Here is a 21,723-nt window from a genome sequence, read left to right as displayed (position 1 = left end):
AAGGATGTACAAGTATTTGCACTGAAAATAATTGGTTGGGGGTGCTCTAAATACACAACAAAAACAATGCACAAATACCTGTACGGACAGCCCCTAAAAGCAATTAATAAATGCCAGTGGTCAAGGAAGAAAACTCCCTCCTCCCCTCCAGCCAGAGGCGTCCACCTACCCCACAGGGCAACAAAGAGAAGAAGAGGAAGAAGAAGACACGGATGGCCTTGCAGCCACGCAGTCTCCCCCTCTCTCTGCCTTCAGTTTACTTGTTTGTCTACAGCGTACACTCTCCTTTCTAAAAGAATGGAAAAAATAAATAATGTGTGTGTGTTTGCGTGTGTGTGTGTATATATATATATATATATATATATATATATATATATATGTGCACATTCAACATTCACAACTGTTGATGTGACATCCAGCATGGAAACTTAACTCACGATTTGCGGAGCAGCTCAACAGGCCAGTTGTAGGTCATAGGTGTGACTTTGTGTAGATAAGGAATAAAAATAAGTTGTGTGCTCGGCAAACATTCCCTATATGAATAAAGGTAAAAATGGGAAATTAACATATCTGTGTTGCACGGAAACGGTTTACTCAATGAAAGGTGTTCTGTTTTTCCCCGGGCGTCTGTCCTGCAGGGGGCAGTGTTTCTATTGTGGCTGAGTGACAGGCTTGGCCTCATTGCCGGCCCAGACCCAGAATAGTGGCGATGTCCTAAATATAGACCCTGGGCCTACTGCCTTGGACGAGAGAGGGGGTGAATATATAAGAGAGAGAGAGGCTGATCAAGAGAATGGCAGAGAGAGGGAGTGTGTAGGAGAGTGGCCAGCTATCTATGGAAAGGGGGAAAGTGATGAAGGGAGGGAGGGGATATAAGGACTGGGGAGAAATGGGTAGAAGGATGGTCTCGTTGACGGGAGCAAGATGATATGGGACAGTGAGTGACCACTTGGAGGGAAGGAGAGAGAGTGACAATTTAGTCTTCTCCGCTCTTGTCTCATGTAGTATTATCTTGCTCTTCTATCCCTGATCCTCAACTCTTAACAAACACCCCCAGGCTCATGGTTGACTGTGTGTGTGTGTGTGTGTGTGTGTGTGACTGTGTACCTTAGCAACCTTTCTTTGACAAGGGCCGGGGAACGTTCCTGTGGGAACTTTGCCAAAAGGCAAACCATTAAAATGTAACACGTCAGCATTGGACAAAAATGGGTCATGGGAACCTCGCTACAGAGCTGGCAATAGCTGTGAAAATTGAATGCGCCTTGCCAATGTGCAGAAGCCCTGGGGGTTGCAATGCCCTATTAGAAATAAGTAACTGGAGAATTGTATATCTCTGGTACTCAAGTGAGATTACCTTTATCAGTAGCAACAGCAGTATTATTAGTATTTTATTTTTTAAATATGTTTAAAAAATCTTCCAAAGTAAAAATATAAATAATGTTTGAATTGCTGTGTCCCCCCCCCCCCCCTTCCCCATTCCCACAGTTATTTGCCTATAATGACGCTTTTGTTTTTAGACTGTAAAAGAACACAGAGTGACTCAGTGTCTTCCTTTTTTCCAGTGAGTATTACTTCAGCCTTCACAACCTGGAGAGAGACTTTTTTCTGAGGAGGAAGATGGACGTACAGGGTTTCCTCCCCATCTCTCTTATCGCCAGCTTCCACAGAGTCCAGGCTCTCACCACTGACACCAGCCTCATCGTGGCGGTAAGACATTCTATCCCTTCATGCGGCTGCCTGACGTGGCTGCAGCGTACTCCTTGCGAGACGTTCGGCAGGTCAATAAGAACAAAATGATGCTCTAGAAGAGCAAGCACATTGCCTTGCAAGTTGAAGTTCAATTTGGTATTTCTTGGACCTCCAAGGTTTTCTTAATCCATTTAGACCTGAGGCCCATTATAAAAACACCTTCTAAATCCTAACAGTACATTTTTCTGAAAACCTTCAAATTATTATTTTTCTTTTTTCTTTCTTAAATTAATTATGTTGCTACATGTAGCAACAACTAATTGACACAGAGGTACGTTAGCTCCCGGATTGAAAGGTATAACACGTATAGGTTAAGTTACATGCGCCCGTGGGCTTTAATGGTTCTCTCAGTTCACACGCACATGCATACATAAACAAAACGGAAACAAATGAATGGCTATTCCAAAAGGATTCCCTAATGTATTTGTGTGTTGACCTGATTTGGTGGTGTTCCATCCTGTCCAGGCTCTGAAGAGCAGCACAGAGGTGGAGCTGGTGGAGGACAAGGTGAGGTGTAAGGTGGACCCAGAGCGCTGGCCCATCCCTGCTCTTCCCCCTGTGGGTTCCCCTCACACAGACTTCTCCCAGCTCATCAACTGCCCAGAGTTTATCCCCGGACAAGCCTTCACCTCCATGACTACCGGTTAGTGTCAAACAGCACATTTAATGACCTTCAATTTATCAGGTTACCAGTTATTCATATCATGATGTCCTCCTTCATCCTGTGACAGTAAATCCAGCCTCGCCTCCTGTGAAGGAGACTTCATCAGAGTCCACTGAGAATCAAACCCCAGTCGAGAGCACTTCCCCCAAGGATACGGAAGCATCTGAAGATGCCTCCAAATCTCCCCCTTCCGCCTCCCAACCTGACCCGGATGCTTGGATACAAGTGGAGAAACGCCACCGCCAGCCTTCTGGCAAGGCTAAGGTACTGAGCTGGTGTTGCCGTGTATATCTATTCTACGTCCGAACATAGACATGGTAACGCCCCGCCCGCCTCTGATTGGCCTACACTGCCCGTCTTGCCCCAATGGTCTCGCCAGACTTTCCTCCGAGACGCAAGGTTACTTACAAGAGAATGACAGCTTGGCACGCGCGACAGTAACTTGTAACTTTATTTTTTGTAGAAGCTTCAAACTAATATTGTTTGTGCCGTTTGCTTTGATTGAATGATTGATTGTATTTGTTTGATTTGGGTGTGTTCTAAATTAAAGTGTTAGTGTTGATTATCGTGTATTAATCTAATTATAGTGTATTAATCTAATTATAGTAAACTAATACTATTATACTAAAAAAGATAAAGATCAAGGGAAAGGAGACCTTTTTACAGTACAATGTTTCAAGTTTACACTGCACACATGTATAATAAACAGCAAACAATATATTAGTTTGCCTCTTCTAAAAAACATAAAAGTTACTGTCACACGTGCCAAGCTGTCATTCTCTTGTATTATATCGTACTTGTATTATTTATTTATTTCCCACTACGGAGTAACCTCGCGGCAGCCTATCCAGCATATAGCTATCCACCTCGGAGAAAAGTCTGGTTAGGCCGGCAGTGTTGGTATTCTTAAAGATATATTACCAAAAAAATTATAATAATAACTAGAAATGCACTCTTTCGAGGTGCCAACTTGCGCCTTGCACACAAGTAGGCCATACAACAAAGCCTACATGTGCGCAAGCAGAGCGCGCAAGTACCGCTACTAACTAATATCTATTACAACTGCTGTTCTAAATCCTTTAGACCCGTTATTGACCTTATATCAACCTTTTTTTTTTTTAAGATTTTTTTTTTTGCGGCTTACGCCTTTTATTGATTTTTTAAGGGACAGATAGTAGGCTGACAGGAAACGGGAGAGAGATGGGGGGATGACATGCAGTAAAGGCCGTGTCGGGTCCGGGAGTCGGACCCGCGGCACACTGCGACTGGATTACCAGTCCGGTGCCCAGACCGTTACGCTACGGCCTGGGCCACCTTATATCAACCTTGAAACGTACCTTAGTTACTGCACCATCAACAGCCAATAAGGGACCCCCATTCTTACCCCGACATACATACATACCCAGCCGATCACCAAACGTACCTTAGTTTCGTGACGTCATCAGCCAATCCCTGATTGGCCGACGGACAAAACCGACATAACGGCCGACATACGCAGCCGATTACAGTACTTGCACTCTCTGCTTGCGCAAGTAATAATAATATAGCTGCAAGCAGCGAATAGGTGGACAAGCCATGAAAGTAATAAAGCAATAAAGAAAAAAGCTATACACAATGCCTGTCTTTTAATTAGTAGCGAAATACTACTTGATACTCTATAGAAAGATAATTACAATGACTGCATTAGGACTAACAAGTAATATTATATAGAGGAGTGATGTCATATCTTCTAAATTGTGCACACAAATGAAAGGAAATGCGCTTTTTTTTAACGTTGTCAAGAGTGGATCGAGCAAATATAATCGAGTCATTGGGAGACCTAAAGGTCAGAGGTCCTTTGATGAATGACTGTGAGCTTCAGTTCTTGACCCTCTACCATATTGCCGAATTTCGTGGAAAACCAAAACTGTGAAAAATTGCGGAACCGGTATGAAAACAATAAAGGGTCTTCGCCCCTTCCGGCTTGACCCCTAATTATTTACAACTGCTGTCTCACAAACCAGTCCACACACCTATCATATCGGCTACTATGTTGCGATTTCCTATCATATCTGCCACTATGTTGCTGTTTTTTATCATGTTACTTTGTTAGCATTTTCTATTATCTACTACTTATTTACTACTTTGTTGCTGGTTTCCATTCACCTCTATTCATCTTGTTTTCATCTTGTCATTTCTACGCATGTCTTCCTTTCTGTTTCCCCATCACCTCTTGTCACTGGCAGCGTATCAGTGATGGTGTGTCTGCTTCCCATCTCCCAGAGTCCCAACCTGACTGTCCCCTTCATGCAGTTGAGTACTCTCCTGCTGTCACCTCCTCTCCTCTATACTGCTCAACCACTTCTGATTTTCTTTTCTCTCCCCTCGTCCTTACATCTTCTCACTTCCCCTCCATCTTAATGCCAATTATACTTGACACATTTCGGGTTGACACTAACTGCTGCCCGACTGCCTGTGGCAGGTAAATAACACTTTTGGGTCGGTGAAGTTTGCTTTCAGATTGCCCGACTGGTTCAAGGGTGCGTTTAAGTTGGGACACAACTGTCTTTAGTTCGCTAGTATAAACACAACACAAGATATCTGTCTAAACACTTGAACACGGCCAGAGTGCTCCCACACACACATACATTAAATGTGCATTGGCTGCATGAGCTCCAGAGAAAACAGCTAATCTACAGTACAAGCTCTCGTTGATTTAATTTCAGCTCATTCAAGACTTCTCTCCCAGTCGAAAAAACGTAGCTCTACGGGTGGGATGAGCACAGCTGCATCCCACCTGCGATAAACATTACAAAAAAATCCCATCCGTAGACTTTTGTTGGCTGTACTGTTCGCTAGTCCCTTAAAATACAAGAATACAGCAAGCAGCTTATAAAGCCTTCCTTATGTCAGATTCAAAAGGGCAGTGCCAGTACCTACTGACGTTTGTTTATTGAACGGTCAAAACTTGTATGTCAAACAAACGTAAACCCTTGACTTAAAGTCGAAGGACTTCAAAATAAGAGCACTGTGTCAAAATTTGGGAAATTAAGGGTCTTCTGGTCTGTGAAGACACACTTTTTTTCACTGTTGCTCCACTTAAAATATATAAAATCCATATTTGGCATATGACAGGTAGAAAGTGAAAAAATAAGTGGTAAATTAAAAAACGGTAATTAAAAATGTACGTATCATTTTATAATGGGCAAGTGCCTCTGAGACGTTAGTGTCAACCCCTGCATCTGTTTAGCCGCAAGGGTATGCTAAACGTAACGTTATGTGTGAAAGCACCATTAAATTATAGACCACACATGAATAGGCAGTGATGTGTCCTGCTACTAGGCCATATAAAAAAATAAGTAAGTACATACGGTATGACTTCCTGGGCATAACTTGGGCACCGTCTGACACATACTTGCCGTGTGTGTCCCAGATGACCCGGGGGTATGCAATGGCGAGTCGGAATGCCGAGAACCGAAAAACAAGTACTGTATGTCCGTCCAGTTCTGTGGAAAATGCACGGGATGTTGTGATTGGTGTTTGGCCAGCCCGACTCATTGGTTTCACTGATGGGCCGAGCATTGAGTGACAGTCATGCTGCGGTAGCGTGTGTGTATAATGGAAGTTATGGAACTCTGTGCGCATATGTCCATGTACGTCAACAGTAATACTGTAGGGGTCAGCAGTGTTTTTAATTACCAGGTAGCGTTCGTACCGCTACACCTGGTAATTAAAGAATTACCCAACTTCGTTCCCGAATTTCATTGTTCCCGACTTGCGTGGTCCCCGAGTAGGTCAGTGCTCAGAGGGCAATGTTTAACTTTAATTTAATCATTATATTAGATAAAACTAAATTTTTCCTGAAAGAACTTTTTGGCATCTGCAACACTGCATAAAATGTATAAAAGCACGGATATAACGAGGAAGACACTAGCCTACACACAGTACCGTGTGTAGGCATAGCACGCATGACAGTAGCTACTAGCTGGACACTACTGCACATGAATCATCATAATCCCTATTTCAAATGTCTATTTCCTATCTTATTAACTATGTGTCCCCCCATACACAGGAGCACGACAAGGCCCCCCAGCCCGACACTCCCCCTGGTCCACCCGCTGCCCCACAGGCAGTAGCAGACCAGGAGGAGCTGGACTTCCTGTTTGACGAGGAGATGGAACAGATGGCTCCCAGGAAGAACCGCTTCACCGACTGGTCCGACGACGAAGACTCCGACTACGAGCTGGACGACCACGACGTCAACAAGATTCTCATCGTAACGCAGACCCCACCACACCTCCGCAAGCACCCTGGGGGCGACCGCACAGGGAACCATGAGTCGCGGGCCAAATTCACCACCGACCTGGCCAAGGCCATCAACGACGGACTGTACTACTATGAGCAGGATCTGTGGACCACTGAAGACAAGGCTGAGTGCAGCAAGGTGAGCGTTGTGGGAACATATCCAAGATTGGCTTTTGTGGGTTATTGTCTGTGGGGCTAGACTTCTAAACTATACAACATTCTCTAGTGCAGCTGGGTGGCCTGGGATTTGCCCCAGGGGACTATTTAAAAGTTCAGAAAACACTTAAAAGTAAACTCTTCCCTTCGGGCACTGCTACAAAGTTAAACAAACCGCTAATTATTTAGAATACATATTTGACCTATATCTGTAAGAGAAATACATTTCAGTGTAGAATCAGAAAAAAAACTACAAGTATTTCAAATATGTGGTGCATAGAAACGGAATGTTCTCTACATTTACATTCTGCTCTGTGGACATGAAGTATTTAGCAGGTAATACAAGTACTTTGCACATTTACTTTCAAACATAAAGCAGCTTGTTGCTCCATTCAGCTGCTCTACACTTAAAGGCCATCAGGGAACACCACGAGTCCACGACAATCCTTGTGTGTCAGATTTATGACAGAGGGACTTTGGCAGCTGCAGGGAATGAGATGAACTACTCCTTTCTCTGTCAGGTGCTTGAGCATTATCTGTCATACTTTGCATTCTGCTTATAATTGAACCAAAGAAGGATTGTTTGTTTGTAGACTGTAGTCTTACTTCCTCAAGTGTCATCACACCACATTGTGCACATTCGTGGACATGCCAAAGAACAATTGCTTTGTATTCTAGCTTGAAACTATGACAAGTAACCAGTAAGAAGCCCAAGGGTCAATGCCATAGCACCCAGAAATAAGGTACAACTTTATTTCTGCGATCTGTCGGAGTGTCCCTGTTCTGAACTTTGTGACCTGTTCTTAATGCTTACAGTTTGGCTGCACTGTGAAAACACTGGGGTTCTAATGTTAGCATCCAGCTGCCCTCCAGTCGCTCAGCTAAAGCTCCTCTGCCGGGGTAGTCCTTTTCTCCGTTCCATTCCAAAATATTTGATGACTTCCTTGACCCTTCTCACTATCCTTAATTCCATCACGTTATGTGGCTACTTCCTTGTTAACATCTATACTTTTTTTTTTTAATCCATTCTTAATACACATTTCTTTTTCAGGGATGTTTGGCTGGTAAGGCCTGCCCTTATTCTTTTCTTAAGTGAATGCCCCGCTTCATGTTCACAGTTACACAAATGAATATCCTGAAACTTTACACAGTACGCATAACATTTACGGATTAGGAATTTCTCATCCATAACCAGATTCAATCAGTGACAACCATAGTCTACTGTAGTCTAGGGCTGGGTGCAATAACCGCAATACCGCCATACCGCCGGTATGTAACGCATACCGCGGTATCGGGTTCATTACCACGGTTACAATTCTTTTTTTAATTTTTAATGAAATGAAAAGTGTATCATAATAAACAGTGACGCTCAGTCAGTCTAATCATGCCAGCAACACAACAACACCAGAGGGAGTTCAAAAAACCATGTGCAACCCAGATTCGGCACAAACAAGGATTGATTGATTGATTGATTGATTAAAATATTTATTAACAGTTTGCAGAATTACACTACATTTCAAGCACAACTCAATACAAAGACTGTTAACTGTGAGTGGACACTTGTTTACAAGAGGGTCCACCTAAATTAATTTCACTCCTATGCCACAAAAATGTGGAACACCCTACCAACTGTCATTAAGATGTAAATCCCTTGACTCCACCCACCCCTTTCCCCCCTCACTGTATACGTTTTCCCCCTTTTTACCTCCTTTATGATGATTTCCTGTTTTTGGCTTTATAGAAGTGCATAGTGTACAAAATGATATGATGAATTGAAAATGGTGGACCCTCTTGTAAACAAGTGTAATGCTTTATGGCAGGGGTATTCAATTAGATTAGGCCTCCTATGTGACACAGACCGAGTAGAAAGAAACGTGCCATTTTATCATGACTATTAGTGAGGACCTATTATATGAAGATAGGTTCAAAAGTGGTCCTTTAATGATTACCGTCATTATGGTAATCTCACAATTAATATCGCACACACCATACCTGTAACTTTTATTAGCCCTCTTATTATTCCCCCCCCCCCCAAAAAAATAACCGCCATACCGGCGGTATGGGGGCCGGCAATAACCGCGGTAATAAAAATCCCATACCGCCCCAGCCCTACTGTAGTCCTACGCTGGCATGACTATCAGTTGAAGGGAAATTAATTGGCACACAACCTAGCAAACTTAACGTGATAGGATGAAATGTGGGTTGAGCCCTGGATGTATCCACTGTCGAGTCACTTAAAACCAGGCCCTGCTGGAGTTGAGGCCAAAGAGCATGCTGACCTATAGACTTTCTGACTGGAGCCGTCGGTTCAACTCGGCACCACAGCATATAGATACTGCCAAAAATACATCCCTATGTATCGCTTCTCTGCTGCACGGGCCTGCCTTAGACTATGTGTGTATGTCACACAGCTGCCTTTTGAGCTGACGGACGGACATTCCTATCCTGCCACAACTTTATGCTGCGTTCACACGGGCAGATGCAAAAGATGCAAAGCTACACTAGTACACAGTCACATACAGTGTATTTGTAGTCGTTAAGCAGCAGGAGGATCCCTTTAGCAGCAGGTGTCCATTTATCATTTAGCAATTAGCACAACCACAAACGTCCAACAATGAATTACTCACCTAATGCTGCAGGTTTCATGTTTAATTCCAAAGTGTGAAACCTACATTGTTTAAGTGACAGATGCATGGTTTTCATATTGTAATAATAATAATAAACTTTGTGTATAGCACCTTTCATACATAAATGCAGCTCAAAGTGCTTCACAGGGCAGGACACAAAAATAGAATACAATAAAACACAAGTAGTTAAAATGATAGAACAATGGCAAAGAACAAAATTGAATATAAGAACATAAAATAAATAAAAACACCACATGCAGCAAATCAGTCAGGACAGGGTAGGAACGTGCATATTAAAACTCAACTAAAAGCAAGAGTGAAGAGGTGAGTCTTGAGTTGAGATTTAAAAATGTCTACAGAGGGTGCGTGTCTGAGCTCGAAAATGTAAATACTAGACCTGTACGTGCCCATCACAGTCGGCCACCGGCCTACTTGGGAACGATGCAACTTGGGAACCTAATGATATATGTTGTCATAGCACCCGTTTTAACTGTCAGCCAGTGTCCCACATGGAGATCTGTCTATGTGCCTGTGTGAAGACTACAAACTGAAAAGTGTACTTGGCAATCAATTCGGCCCACTGGCAGAGCCTGATTGGTTGAGATTCAATCGGCTGAGGCAGAGGCTGGAAATTGCACAGGTACGCACGTACGCAGAGACCATTTATACGCGTGTGCGTTTAGGGTTAGGAGTAGGGGTTGTAATGTCGGTTTATTGGGATGTCGGACTAACGCTATGCACCCGTCCACTCATGGTAGTGAAAGGGGCTTTGGATAGAAATATATCAACCAAGAAGAAAACATTGTTGAGAATATTGTAACAAAATACTACACTATCAAAATACTACTGATATTTATACTACGTATATACTACTGCCATGTTTATCAGCTGTATGTGGCCATGGATTTTAGCACTGTCAGCTTGTCTGTTGGTCAAAGGTTGTCCGTAATATGCATCTGTGTGTGAGAATCATTTCACCTGAGCACATACACTGAGGTCACCTATGTGTTTTTTTCTCTCAGTTACACAGACGTGTAAAGTTCAAAGTCTGCTGTGTATCATCACAGCTGCCGTTTGTCACACAGCCTGCCTGTCTTACCTAGGATTATGGGACCTCTAATTTCCTCCACATAGCTACAACTGTGTTAACCGTATTGCAGGAATAGAACAGAAAACCTCAGTGTCACATCATGTGATCAATACACATCATATGATCAATACGCCATAAGGCAAAAAGAACAACACAAAGACATACTTCATCTGTATGTTTACAGATGAAAGTGCAGGTGTAGATGCAGGGTTAGATAACAGTTTGGTCAAGAGTTGAACGCACATCCACAAATTCCAACGGGTGCAGGATCCAAAAGAATAACTAAGAAAGAAAAGAGGAGATCCGCAGTTCCGCACACCGTGTGTTGTTTTGGGAGCTTTTTAAACTGTGTGCGGATCTCCTCTTTTCTTTCTTAGATAACAGTTTATCATTTAAATGAGTTACACAATTCAGTCCCATTCATATCCTGCAGCTGCATGTTGACTTGTATTCGATGGCATTTAGTTGATTTGCACTCATCAGGTGACTAATGTTCTGCTGTCCTCCACTGGCATAAATGGGACTGTATTTGAACTGGTCCCCTCACCAGTTAAAACAGGATTTTGGGTTACAAAAGCCTGACTTTATTGAGTTATTGTTGTGATGATATACCGGTACTAAAATAATGCTATACATTATGATTTACTATAGTTTATATGACTAAATTAATACAAATAAAAAAGTATATTTAGATGATGAAATTACTGTATTTGATTAGTCCACTCATAAATCTCTTTTCAGTTCCAAGAACAACGACACTGCTGTGGTCTCAGTCTGCCCTGGGATGTCTTCCCATGCTGACTTGGTTTTGTATTTCTGTGTTCTGCAGCAGGAAGTGGAGAATTTTAAGAAGCTGAACCTGATCAGTCAAGATGAGTTCAACACACTCGCCCCCAAAGTGCCTGTCGACCCAAACCAGGAAATCCCGCCCCCGCCAATGCCAGGTTAATTGACAACCTCACTTTACAGTCACTTTGCGCACACATATTCTGTCACTACAGAAACTGGGCTTAAAGTGCCATGACCATGATGAGGAGTACGTTTATTTAATTCTTGGTTTTACCCAGTGTCGCAGCCAGTCTGGGGATTCAAACCGTCAACAAACCTGTTTCTCTGAACTCTGGGCACACTCTGATCACCTTCATGTGATTTAAGCCTTCGTCACTGTACCTCACACATTGCATTCAACTTTGACCTGGAAAACCTGAATGCCCACAACGAGGCAATTTGACATGCAAGATATCTATACAGTATGTTATGTTCACATTTCAAGATCACTTGCACATGATGAGCATGTTGGTTTAGCTTGGCCAAGGTGTTCACATGACATGTAACATGAACCACATGTCTCTCTCTCCTTCCATTTGCTCTCAACTGTGTACTGTATAATAAATCAGTATGTACTGTAGTGTAGAGAGTATGTGCCTGCGTAAAGTGAGTGGCAAATAGAGTGGCAAAGTGAGTTTAACATTGTTTAACGTCATTTCAGATAGGACTTTTCTATTTGGAGAAGAAAGTATTTTTTTGCCACTCTGTATCGTTCCCACATAACTTTCCGGGTATGATGAGGATGCCATGCGCATACCCTCTATTAAAATATGTATGTTAAACAAGAGACAAATCACTTTTCTATCTTTCCTGTATACCGTAGTTTGCTGCAGACATACCATAACTATAATCACTATCACTAACACCATTTCCTTCACCAGTCGAAATGGTGGACGTGGCCCACTCTCTGCCCACCTCTGTCCCGGGATCCCCCAGTGCACACGCGCCCAGGACTCCCCGAACCCCGCGTACCCCAGGGCGCCAGGACCCCAACAAGACGCCCCGCTTCTACCCTGTCATGAAGGACAGCGGGAACATTGACGTCAAGGTGAATACTGGATTTTTTTTGTTTATGTCATCTTAATAACGATGCCATTCTGGCAAATGACAGAAAGCACTTTATTATGCTCTCTGTTTAGTTTACATTCCACCCAGTTGCAACCAGTTTTCTATCACTGTGTCTTCTCTTGTATTGTATTTGTGTGTTGTACTGTACATTACCATGTGGGTTTTGCATAGCAAGCAATGAACTGATGAACTGATGAGTATAATAAATTGATGTTCAAGTAATGTTCTATGATTAGTTACCCATATGTTTTGTATGGTTGCATGGTTCGCATTGTTGTGTGGAACCATGGTGGAAACCTCACCCAAATTACACCTAAGTAGGATTAATGAACCATTCAAGCCAAGGTATTTATTCATTTTTCATATCATTACACACGCTGACACCTAGAATCCACCCAGTGGTTTGACAGTAATTGCTTGGTGACATCAGGGTTTTTGATCACACATTTTTCACAGCTAGTGATGTTATGGCCATGCGGCCAATTCGCTAAACTTTGTCTTGACTTCCCCTCAACTCCCAGCTCAAGATAGGAGCACCAGCTAAAATGCTTTAGATGTAAAATGCGTGGTTAATTATAATTTTCTCCTGTTCTCCTGTTTTTCGGTGTCAGACACCCAGGAAGAAGAAGACTCGCCATAGCTCCAATCCCCCCGAGGAGCAGCACATTGGTTGGGTGATGGACGTCCGTGAACACCGCCCTCGCTCTGCCTCCATCAGGTCTGCTCTAAAGCTCTTAGTCATGGATTTCTGTCGTGTAATAATATCAAGTCATTGACTTATACATAGTATAGCCTTCGTGGTAGTACTGCAGTAGTACCTTCAAATACCTGGTCACTGGTTTGGCTCCCGGCCCCGGTCTATGTGCCGACGTGTCCCTGAGCAAGACACGGAACCCTTAACTGCTCCTGCTGAGCACTCATCAGCTGGGTGAAACTGAAACTGAGATTGTCAGCAATCAGATTGCTGAACAAGAGCTAAGTTTTGTCGCACAGTCTGAACTGATTCGTGCTCAATAGGGACTTTTTGCTATAGCCTAGTCGTATACATACATGCACCCATGATGAACGTATTTATTATTATTTATTTTACACTCACTTTGTTATGTTATGCACTTAATGTTCTTCTCTCTCTACCTTTAACTGCAATATGAGCCTGCACAACCAAGTTTTTCACCCACCTTACTTGTAATGTGATGTGACTGATTCTGAGATTCTGCCAACAAAGGTCTCCCTTCAGCCTCACCTGATAACAACTGCTCCCCTGCTAACATGATAGCAATCATGTCTGATAACAACCCCTCTTTTATCTTTTCCTGTCATGCCAATCATTGATTGGCATGACAATGACATGACATGTCCCCTATCCAGAGCTACCAACCTGCATTTTGTGTACCAACCATGCAATTCTAGGCGTATAGACACCTAGAATTGCGTGGTTGGTACACAAAATGTGTGCAGGTTGGTAGCTCTGCCTATCCCTTCATCACCTCATTCTCACACCCCTCCGCCCTCCTCTGATCCCTCCATGCTCCTCGCCCGTCCTCCCTTCATCCCCACATCCCTTCTTCTCTCCTTTTTTCTCATCCTTCCATTACATCATCCTTCTTCCCACTCATCACCATCAAGGTTCTTGCAGATAAAAAATATACAACTCACAACTCAAATCTACATTTGTTTCTGACTTGTGAATTTGACTAGTGAATGTCAGTTTGGAATATATACATGTTGAATATCAATTTCCTACTTTGTCCTCCGCCTTGGGTATTCTTTGATTCATCTTAATCTTACCACTCTCCTTGTTGTCTCTGTTATGCCAAATCCTTATCTTCTCCATCTCTCCCACTCCACAGCAGCTCTAATGCCTCTCCGTCAGAGGGAGCTCCTCTGTCCTCTGGCAGCTATGGCTGCACCCCCCAGTCTCTGCCTAAGTTCTGGCACCCCTCGCACGAGATGCTTCGCGACAATGGATTCACTCAGCAGGGATATCATAAGTACCGCAGACGATGTCTCAATGGTATGCAGAGATCCCACACAAATGCATGTAATTGTAGACTCAATAAGAAACACTCAATCAATTAATATGATTTGAATGTGGTGTTTGTGCCGTGGTATTGGTGGAGATATTCCGATTTTTAACATGTCATACTCAAATGAAAGAAATCCAGTGGATGTAATGTCAAGTGTATCGTCAGTCAATGTCAATGGGCTAAACATAAACAGGGCTGCACACAATTATTTTGGGCTAGTTCTCAAAGGAGCACTTGGACATGCAGGTTGGTGCGCACAGCGGTGTGTGTGTGTGTGTGGGGGGGGGGGGGGGGGTGGGTATGGACGTTTCTACACTGCCACAATGTTATGCTGCCCACACGGCAGATGCAAAAGATACAAAGATGCTAAGCTACAGAGTCACAGACAGTGTGGTCGTTAAGCAGCAGGAGGATGTTTGTTAGCAGCACTAAAATGTCCAACACAGATAAAACCTGTACTGCTGCAGGTTCCATGTTTAAGTAAAGTAATTCCAGTGTTGTTCAAGTGACAGATGCATGGTTTTCACATTGTAAATATGGTTGCGTGGTTTAGCGACTAGCATTATGACAGGAGTACTGTAAACTTTGGGAAAGTGTCATAGTAGCTTGTTTACAACTGAAACGGACTTCCTGTGCTCTGACTTCCTCTTCAAAATAAGAGTCACGTGTAAAGATTAGTCAACACTAGTTTTATTTCTAAGTCTACTTACAGGATGTTAACATCTCATTTGAGTTCCTTTTGAATGCCTGTCAGATTCTCTACAGTAACTGTCTCAGCTGTTGGTGCGCATATGTGCCTCACATGCCTTTGCTCTACCGCGCAGAAAACATTTTGACGACGCATGCACACTGGCGCACCGGTTGTGTGCAGGCCTGAACATATTAAAGCTGATCATGTCATGCATGTATTTGATGTGACCATTTCAGAATGTGAGATAAAGCCAAACAATATATGAACCACACCTACATTGTACTAAAACCACTTAAGCGCTGTTTTATACTTAAGAAATACGAAATAGCTGAATCAGCAAGCTCAATTGTGAGTATGTGCATCTGCTATTTTCTCGATTTGTTTTTCATAATGACATGCCCAAAATAGGGATGCCAAGTTGAAAGTGGTTAATGCATGCCTGGCTACCTGCCCAGGATCTCCATTCCATTTGATCTGTACATCTAGTGCTGTATTACTGCAAAGTATACTGACGCACGCACACATGCACACGCACAACACACTGAGTGACAGTGAGGCTGTGACTGACTGCTATGTTGTGTTGCAGAGAGGAAGAGGCTGGGGGTCGGCCAGTCTCAGGAGATGAACACACTCTTCAGGTTCTGGTCCTTCTTCCTGAGGGACAACTTCAACAGGAAGCTGTATGAGGAGTTCAAACAGTTTTCCCTGGAAGATGCCAAAGACAACTACAGGTATTGTACAGAACAGAAATACACATGCCTGGAAAACTTAGTCAACTGGAAAACTACGATGCTGTAGTATGCTATGTTATGCTAGATTTTAAGATGAATTGTGCTACAGTACGCTGTGTTAAGCCTGATTCATGCTTCCAGTGGTGTGTGAGGTATCTGGCATGCACATCGATATGATGCAAACGCAGACTTTGTGTGCATAGATGTTGTCGTAAGAAACTACAGAAGTCTGTTGCTATGATGATGAGGAGGTTCTTTGAGCTGTTCTGATAGCAGTAATTAATTATGAAATGACATGGAACACTCCCTCACCATCAAGAACACAAGAGGCATGAATTTTCCTAGATGAGAACACAAGGTACACTTCTAAAGCTCATCCAAAGTTTCAAACACCCAGATTTGAACTTTATATATATATTTTTTTAAACTATAGTAAAATACGCACATCACTTTGTGGAGGTGCTGGGTTCAAAAAGTTGACCAGATGAAGAGCCTTGGCTCGAAACATCGTCAATAAATATACCTTTTGGAGCATATGAGTGTGCAGGTTCCCTTATCTTTTCCTAAACTTTGGGTAACCAAATAAAAATGCCAGATGTACATGGCACAGAATAGACCCTCAGCGCCTCATCGTGCTGCCAGCATTTCTAGTGTAGCGTAAATACACCATTTAAAACATGAAAAACAAATTCTCCTATGCTTTTCTAAAGTTAACTATGCTATGATTGTCTGTTCTGTCCCACTGCTGTACTTGTGTGTTGCTCTGGATAAGTACTTCAGTGCATCAAGGAAACTATTCAGTTGTATTTCTGCCGGTGTGACAAGTTGGAAGCTTATATGTTCAATACACAACGCAGAGCCAACTATACAGTAAATCAGGCATTAGGTTGCCTGCCCTCACTGCAGCATTGTTGTGTTTTTGCCCAGGGCAATTTGTGACACCTGCCAACTAGCTGACATTCTGCTCTAAATATTTAGGGGGTGTTTGTGTGTGCGTGCTTGTGTGTGTGCGCGACCGCATGTTTGTCAACCTATAGGGTGGATGTGTGCATGTGAACCGAAGTCTTGCATAATACTATTCCCAACAGCTGTTTTATAGAGCTAACATTTTGAATCAAGCTAAAACATGTCGGCTAGTCTGTCCGGTTTCTCCTCATGGTTCATAGAGTCAGTCTGTGATCCTAATCTGAGATGTTCTTCATGGCATGGAGGCAAACAGTTTTGGCATCGTAACATCCAAAAAGGAACGCATACTGTATACACAATGATACCACATGACCCCCAATGAAAATATATCTCAAAGACTTAAAAGTTAAAACTAGGTGTACCTAGGCATTTCACAGAAAGCATGTTTGTTCTTTTTTATATTCTGTCCACTTTTTCTTTTCCTGGCAGTTTGACATATTTACACAAGAATGAAGAAATATGCAGGCCTACTTTGAAACAAGAATTGCATTGTTGTATGACAATAAACTTGAACTTCTCCCTTCATTGTGTTTCCCTGTAGGTACGGGCTGGAGTGCCTGTTCCGATTTTACAGCTATGGTTTGGAGAAGAGGTTCAGGATAGATCTGTTTAAGGACTTTCAGGAAGAGACCCTCAGAGACTATGAGAGAGGTAACCAGATCTTACATGTAATGTTCTGCTAACCAAGTTTGACATGTAGGAGCCAAAATGGGCTAACCAATTTGTACCTACTATTATTTTACATAACATAACAAGGATGCACATGGTTTAACGAGAATGTAATGTCTTCATAACTACTACTTAGAGTAAACCAGTTCTACATGTCATACCAAATGCTAGTTAAACTTGACATGGATAGGAAACGTATAATTTACCAGTTAACTATTTTACCAGGTAACTGTGTTTGCAGCATTGAGACCAATCATATTTTTCCAATCTTTGTTAGAGAAGGAAATCATACCAGTCACCACCCAAATTACCAGCTTCCAGATCAAGACCCATGTGGTCAACCAGTTTCACTATGTCAGCTAGTCATTTGTCAAGTTAGTTTTTAGCCTGCTAAGTCTATCTATGAAGATAAAATTCATATTCGCCAAATACCCCCAGGTGTATAGTCCATTTGTCACTGCCAAGTGCCAACCCATACTGTTGGTCTTGGGGAGGATGTAGACAATTCAAAATGAAAGTCTGCACACTTTGTCTTAAAGCAGTGCTTTTCAACCAGTGGTCCTTGGGGGGGTTCCAGTTGGTCCCCAGCTATATGATGGAGAGTTGGTAACCAAATGGACCCTTATAGATCTTTAAAATCTTCATTTTACACTCTCAAAAGTTACATTATTGTTAAACATCTGCATTACTTACGCTTTACAAAAAGTCTACACAATTAGAGAAAGTAGAAGATGGTACCACATCAAAAACAACAAAATCTTATCCAACATGTCTTGGGTCTGAGGCTAAATCTCATCATGGGTCAAATGCCAAATAAATAATGGACCTTGATATGAAAAAGATATGAAAACCGCTACCCAGTCAGAGCTTTTTTTGTTAACATTTCGACTAACAAGTCTTCTTCAGAATGAAGCATGGAAAAATCAACACTCCTTATACTGTAGTAACTGGATCAACTACATGTCTCTTCCTTTTATACAATCGCAATTGTTGGAGTGACCAGCCACCGTGGAGGAATTAAACTTAAAAAGGTTCAGCCTTAAAAAGGAAGAAACATAGCTCTATCCCTTCCTCTTCTGTGTCACAACCTCTGGGTCAGTTAAATGTTCACCACTACTTTGCTATGCAGGGACTACCAAGGGATCTTTGGCTATTTATATATTTGTACTACCTCTTTATGCTGCAAATCCCACTTGACTCAACACAGTGCACCAGTATTGTTAGTAGTACTTCTCAGTATTTGACCCACCTAGAAGGCTCACTTGCCAGAAGCTGATCCCTGGTAAGTGAATGGCCGCTTGCTATAAAGGAATAGATTCAAATTTCCCAATGGTCTCAGCCTCAGTTGTTGTGACTCACTGAAGCAGAATGCTTGACCTAGGGATTCTTTGCCATTACATTCCAGCTGAGTTGATTTTTGGGTTCAGTAGAAACTTGCTTTCACATCACACCGGAATTGGCGTCCTTGAAGTATGTTTATCACCAAGGCAATTTGTCCGTTTCAAAGTCTGACTGTGTCTGTGCGTGTACTGTATTTAAGTGTTGTATGTTAATCTCATAATGGATTTCATCATGTCTGTTTAGCTGCCTGCTGTTTTGAGTGAAATCAAACGTGGGAGCAAACATAGCAAACAAGCTAACATGCTTCAAATCATTTTTATTCAATGCAATATGGCCTGAAGGTGCACTAGAGAAGAAAGCTAGCCTTTTAGAATGAATAAAGGTTGGTCTGAAGGATGTTGGTGGGGGAGGGAGGAACATTTTTATTGTGTGGGAGGGCTTTATTTTATTTTATGATTACTCATATCTTATATAGTAACTGAAAATGACACATATGGCATAGAAGAAATGGATTGTATGACACTGTTTTGATTGTTGATTTTGATTGATCTGCTATTTTTTTTTGTTTTCACACTTTCCAGGCCAGCTGTATGGTCTGGAAAAGTTCTGGGCCTTCCTGAAGTACTCCAAGGTAAAAAACCAGCCCATTGACCCAAAGCTCCAGGAACACCTTGGGAAGTTTAAGAATCTAGAGGACTTCAGAGTGGAGGTGAGTAATCTACCTATAAACAAGGGTCTGTCTGTCTGTCTGTCTGTCTGTCTGTCTGTCTGTCTGTCTGTCTGTCTGTCTGTCTGTCTGTCTGTCTGTCTGTCTGTCTGTCTGTCTGTCTGTAGACATGTCGCTGCTCCTCACTGGCTGCACCAATGACTCAATTTCCACACATGCATTGACCATTACATTAGGTAGGGTGTAACAAGGACCCCCTTCAATAATATGATATATTAAATCACATTACCCACACATAATTTGGTGTTCATATAATCGAATGGGTAAGGACTAGTTTTATGTATTTTAGAGATAAATGTTATTGGCGTCATTTTGGTCTGGCAGGGTATCATAGCAACTTATTATGCTAGGCTAGTGGTCAAACATACCTATAGAGAGAATCTACTTGTTAATGACCAGGATTAACATTTAAACGCCAGGGAAGTGGAACAGTACACCTGTTAAGTGAGGGTGAAATCATAAAATCTGGGACAAATGTTTTGCTTTTTCAGCCTCTGCTGACAATTCCCCTGTCCTCCTTTGTGGGAGTGCATCCATGAAACCATGTGATCTTCACCGCATAATCTTCACCTTCACCGCTATATATATATATATTATTATATAATACTGTAATAATAAATCATTAAATAGTAATTGAAAAAACACGCCCCCTCACATCATACATATAAATAAATAAATAATAATACCGTAATAATAAACACACCCACCTCACTTATTAGAAGGACAATATCAGTCACCAGAACCAGGAACGTGTGTTTTGGTTAAAAACATTTATTGGAAGGGGCCGTGTCTGATAAAATGAATATCTAAATACTCTTACTGAATCAAGCAATTTAAAAATTGTCGTGTGCACGCAACACAAAGGCCAGAGTAGATGTTAAAATGACACCAAACATGTTTTGACGGGAAATATCCCTTTTAACTGATTTTGGAGCCAATCAGCAATTCAGCCTACTGTGAGGATAATAGAGCGTCGCAGTCCCCTTTCATGACGACGCCAGGCCCAAGGAAGCTCTGAGAAGGAAGTGAAGTGGTCACGTGACTGGGCTGCGCCATGACACTTTCATGGACACTTTCATGGGAGCCAAACTCACATAGGAAGTGCAATGAATACATGGCAGTGAATGGAGCCGGCTGGACCAGCTCATAACAAACATTATTCATGAACAATTGAGACCTTTTGTAAAGTAATCACTTCTGGAAAATAACAGAAGACATATCACAGGTTGTTTTCTAATCACTTACTTTTCGATGTGCACAGAGTGCACAGTATATACTTTTATCTGAGGATCTAAACAGCAGCAGGTATCATTTCTGGCTCCGAAGTATCGCGATATTTGGCTGCCAGACAGGAAACGGTGGGAAGTCTCGTGATACTTGGTGCGTTCAGAAATGTACTTTATGGTATCTTTATTTTTATAGAGATACCATACCTCTATAAAACTTACACAGTGTACACATCGAATAACAACACAGCAGACAATAATGTGTTACATGTCTTCTGTTATTTTCCAGAAGTGATTACTTTACAAAAGGTCTCAATTGTTCATAAATAATGTTTGTTCATGAGCTGGTCACTGAGCTCTCATGACTCCAGTGCATTCTGCCAAACTTCCGGGTAGTTTGGCTCCCATGAAAGTGTCCATGAAAGTGTCATGGCGCAGCCCAGTCACGTGACCACTTCACTTCCTTCTCAGAGCTTCCTTGGCCAGGCCCAGGTAATGAATCCCAATGCATTTTTCCCATAGACATTTCAAAAAGTATTTATTTAAAGACCTTTTAAGCGTACGAAGCCAACTCGAGTTGTGACAAATCATGAACACAATCATGAAACACAATATTTTAGACCAAACAAATAATTACAAAGAAGAAAAACAACAAGAAAAGTGTTGTGAGCTGCCATTTTGTAATTGTAATTCTTCGTTTGGCCCAAAACATTGTGTTTATTGTCATGATTTGTCACAACAAGAGTTGGCTTTGTCCGCGGCGTAAACGTCTTTAAATAAATACTTTCAGAAAAGTCTATGAGGAAAATGAACGGGGATTTCGTTTCCGGGTCTCTCGAGGGGGCGGGACTGCGACGCTCTATAGGCCTACCCAAAATA

The 21,723-nt window shown here is 42.1% G+C and overlaps 1 protein-coding gene across 7 annotated transcripts in view; it reads left to right on the top strand.

Moving 5' to 3' along the window:
* Nucleotides 1–21,723, top strand: part of larp1b (La ribonucleoprotein 1B) — a 35,879-nt gene that overhangs the window by 12,115 nt on the left and 2,041 nt on the right. For 5 of the 7 annotated variants that reach the window (XM_083792435.1, XM_083792436.1, XM_083792434.1 and 2 more), the window contains 12 exons: nucleotides 1,563–1,707; nucleotides 2,215–2,392; nucleotides 2,481–2,677; nucleotides 4,639–4,704; nucleotides 6,465–6,836; nucleotides 11,400–11,514; nucleotides 12,280–12,446; nucleotides 13,078–13,184; nucleotides 14,317–14,480; nucleotides 15,771–15,915; nucleotides 17,423–17,532; nucleotides 19,473–19,600. In XM_083792435.1, coding sequence (XP_083648561.1) covers nucleotides 1,563–1,707; nucleotides 2,215–2,392; nucleotides 2,481–2,677; nucleotides 4,639–4,704; nucleotides 6,465–6,836; nucleotides 11,400–11,514; nucleotides 12,280–12,446; nucleotides 13,078–13,184; nucleotides 14,317–14,480; nucleotides 15,771–15,915; nucleotides 17,423–17,532; nucleotides 19,473–19,600 — 1,894 coding nt within the window. The remainder of the gene's footprint in view (nucleotides 1–1,562; nucleotides 1,708–2,214; nucleotides 2,393–2,480; nucleotides 2,678–4,638; nucleotides 4,705–6,464; nucleotides 6,837–11,399; nucleotides 11,515–12,279; nucleotides 12,447–13,077; nucleotides 13,185–14,316; nucleotides 14,481–15,770; nucleotides 15,916–17,422; nucleotides 17,533–19,472; nucleotides 19,601–21,723) is intronic. The other 2 variants (XM_083792437.1, XM_083792438.1) reach the window with 2 other exon arrangements.

This window comes from Protomyctophum parallelum (assembly GCF_964188405.1).
Source record: "Protomyctophum parallelum genome assembly, chromosome: 20".
In the NCBI taxonomy this organism is placed as follows: domain Eukaryota; kingdom Metazoa; phylum Chordata; class Actinopteri; order Myctophiformes; family Myctophidae; genus Protomyctophum; species Protomyctophum parallelum.
This window is presented reverse-complemented; position numbering and strand designations above follow the sequence as displayed.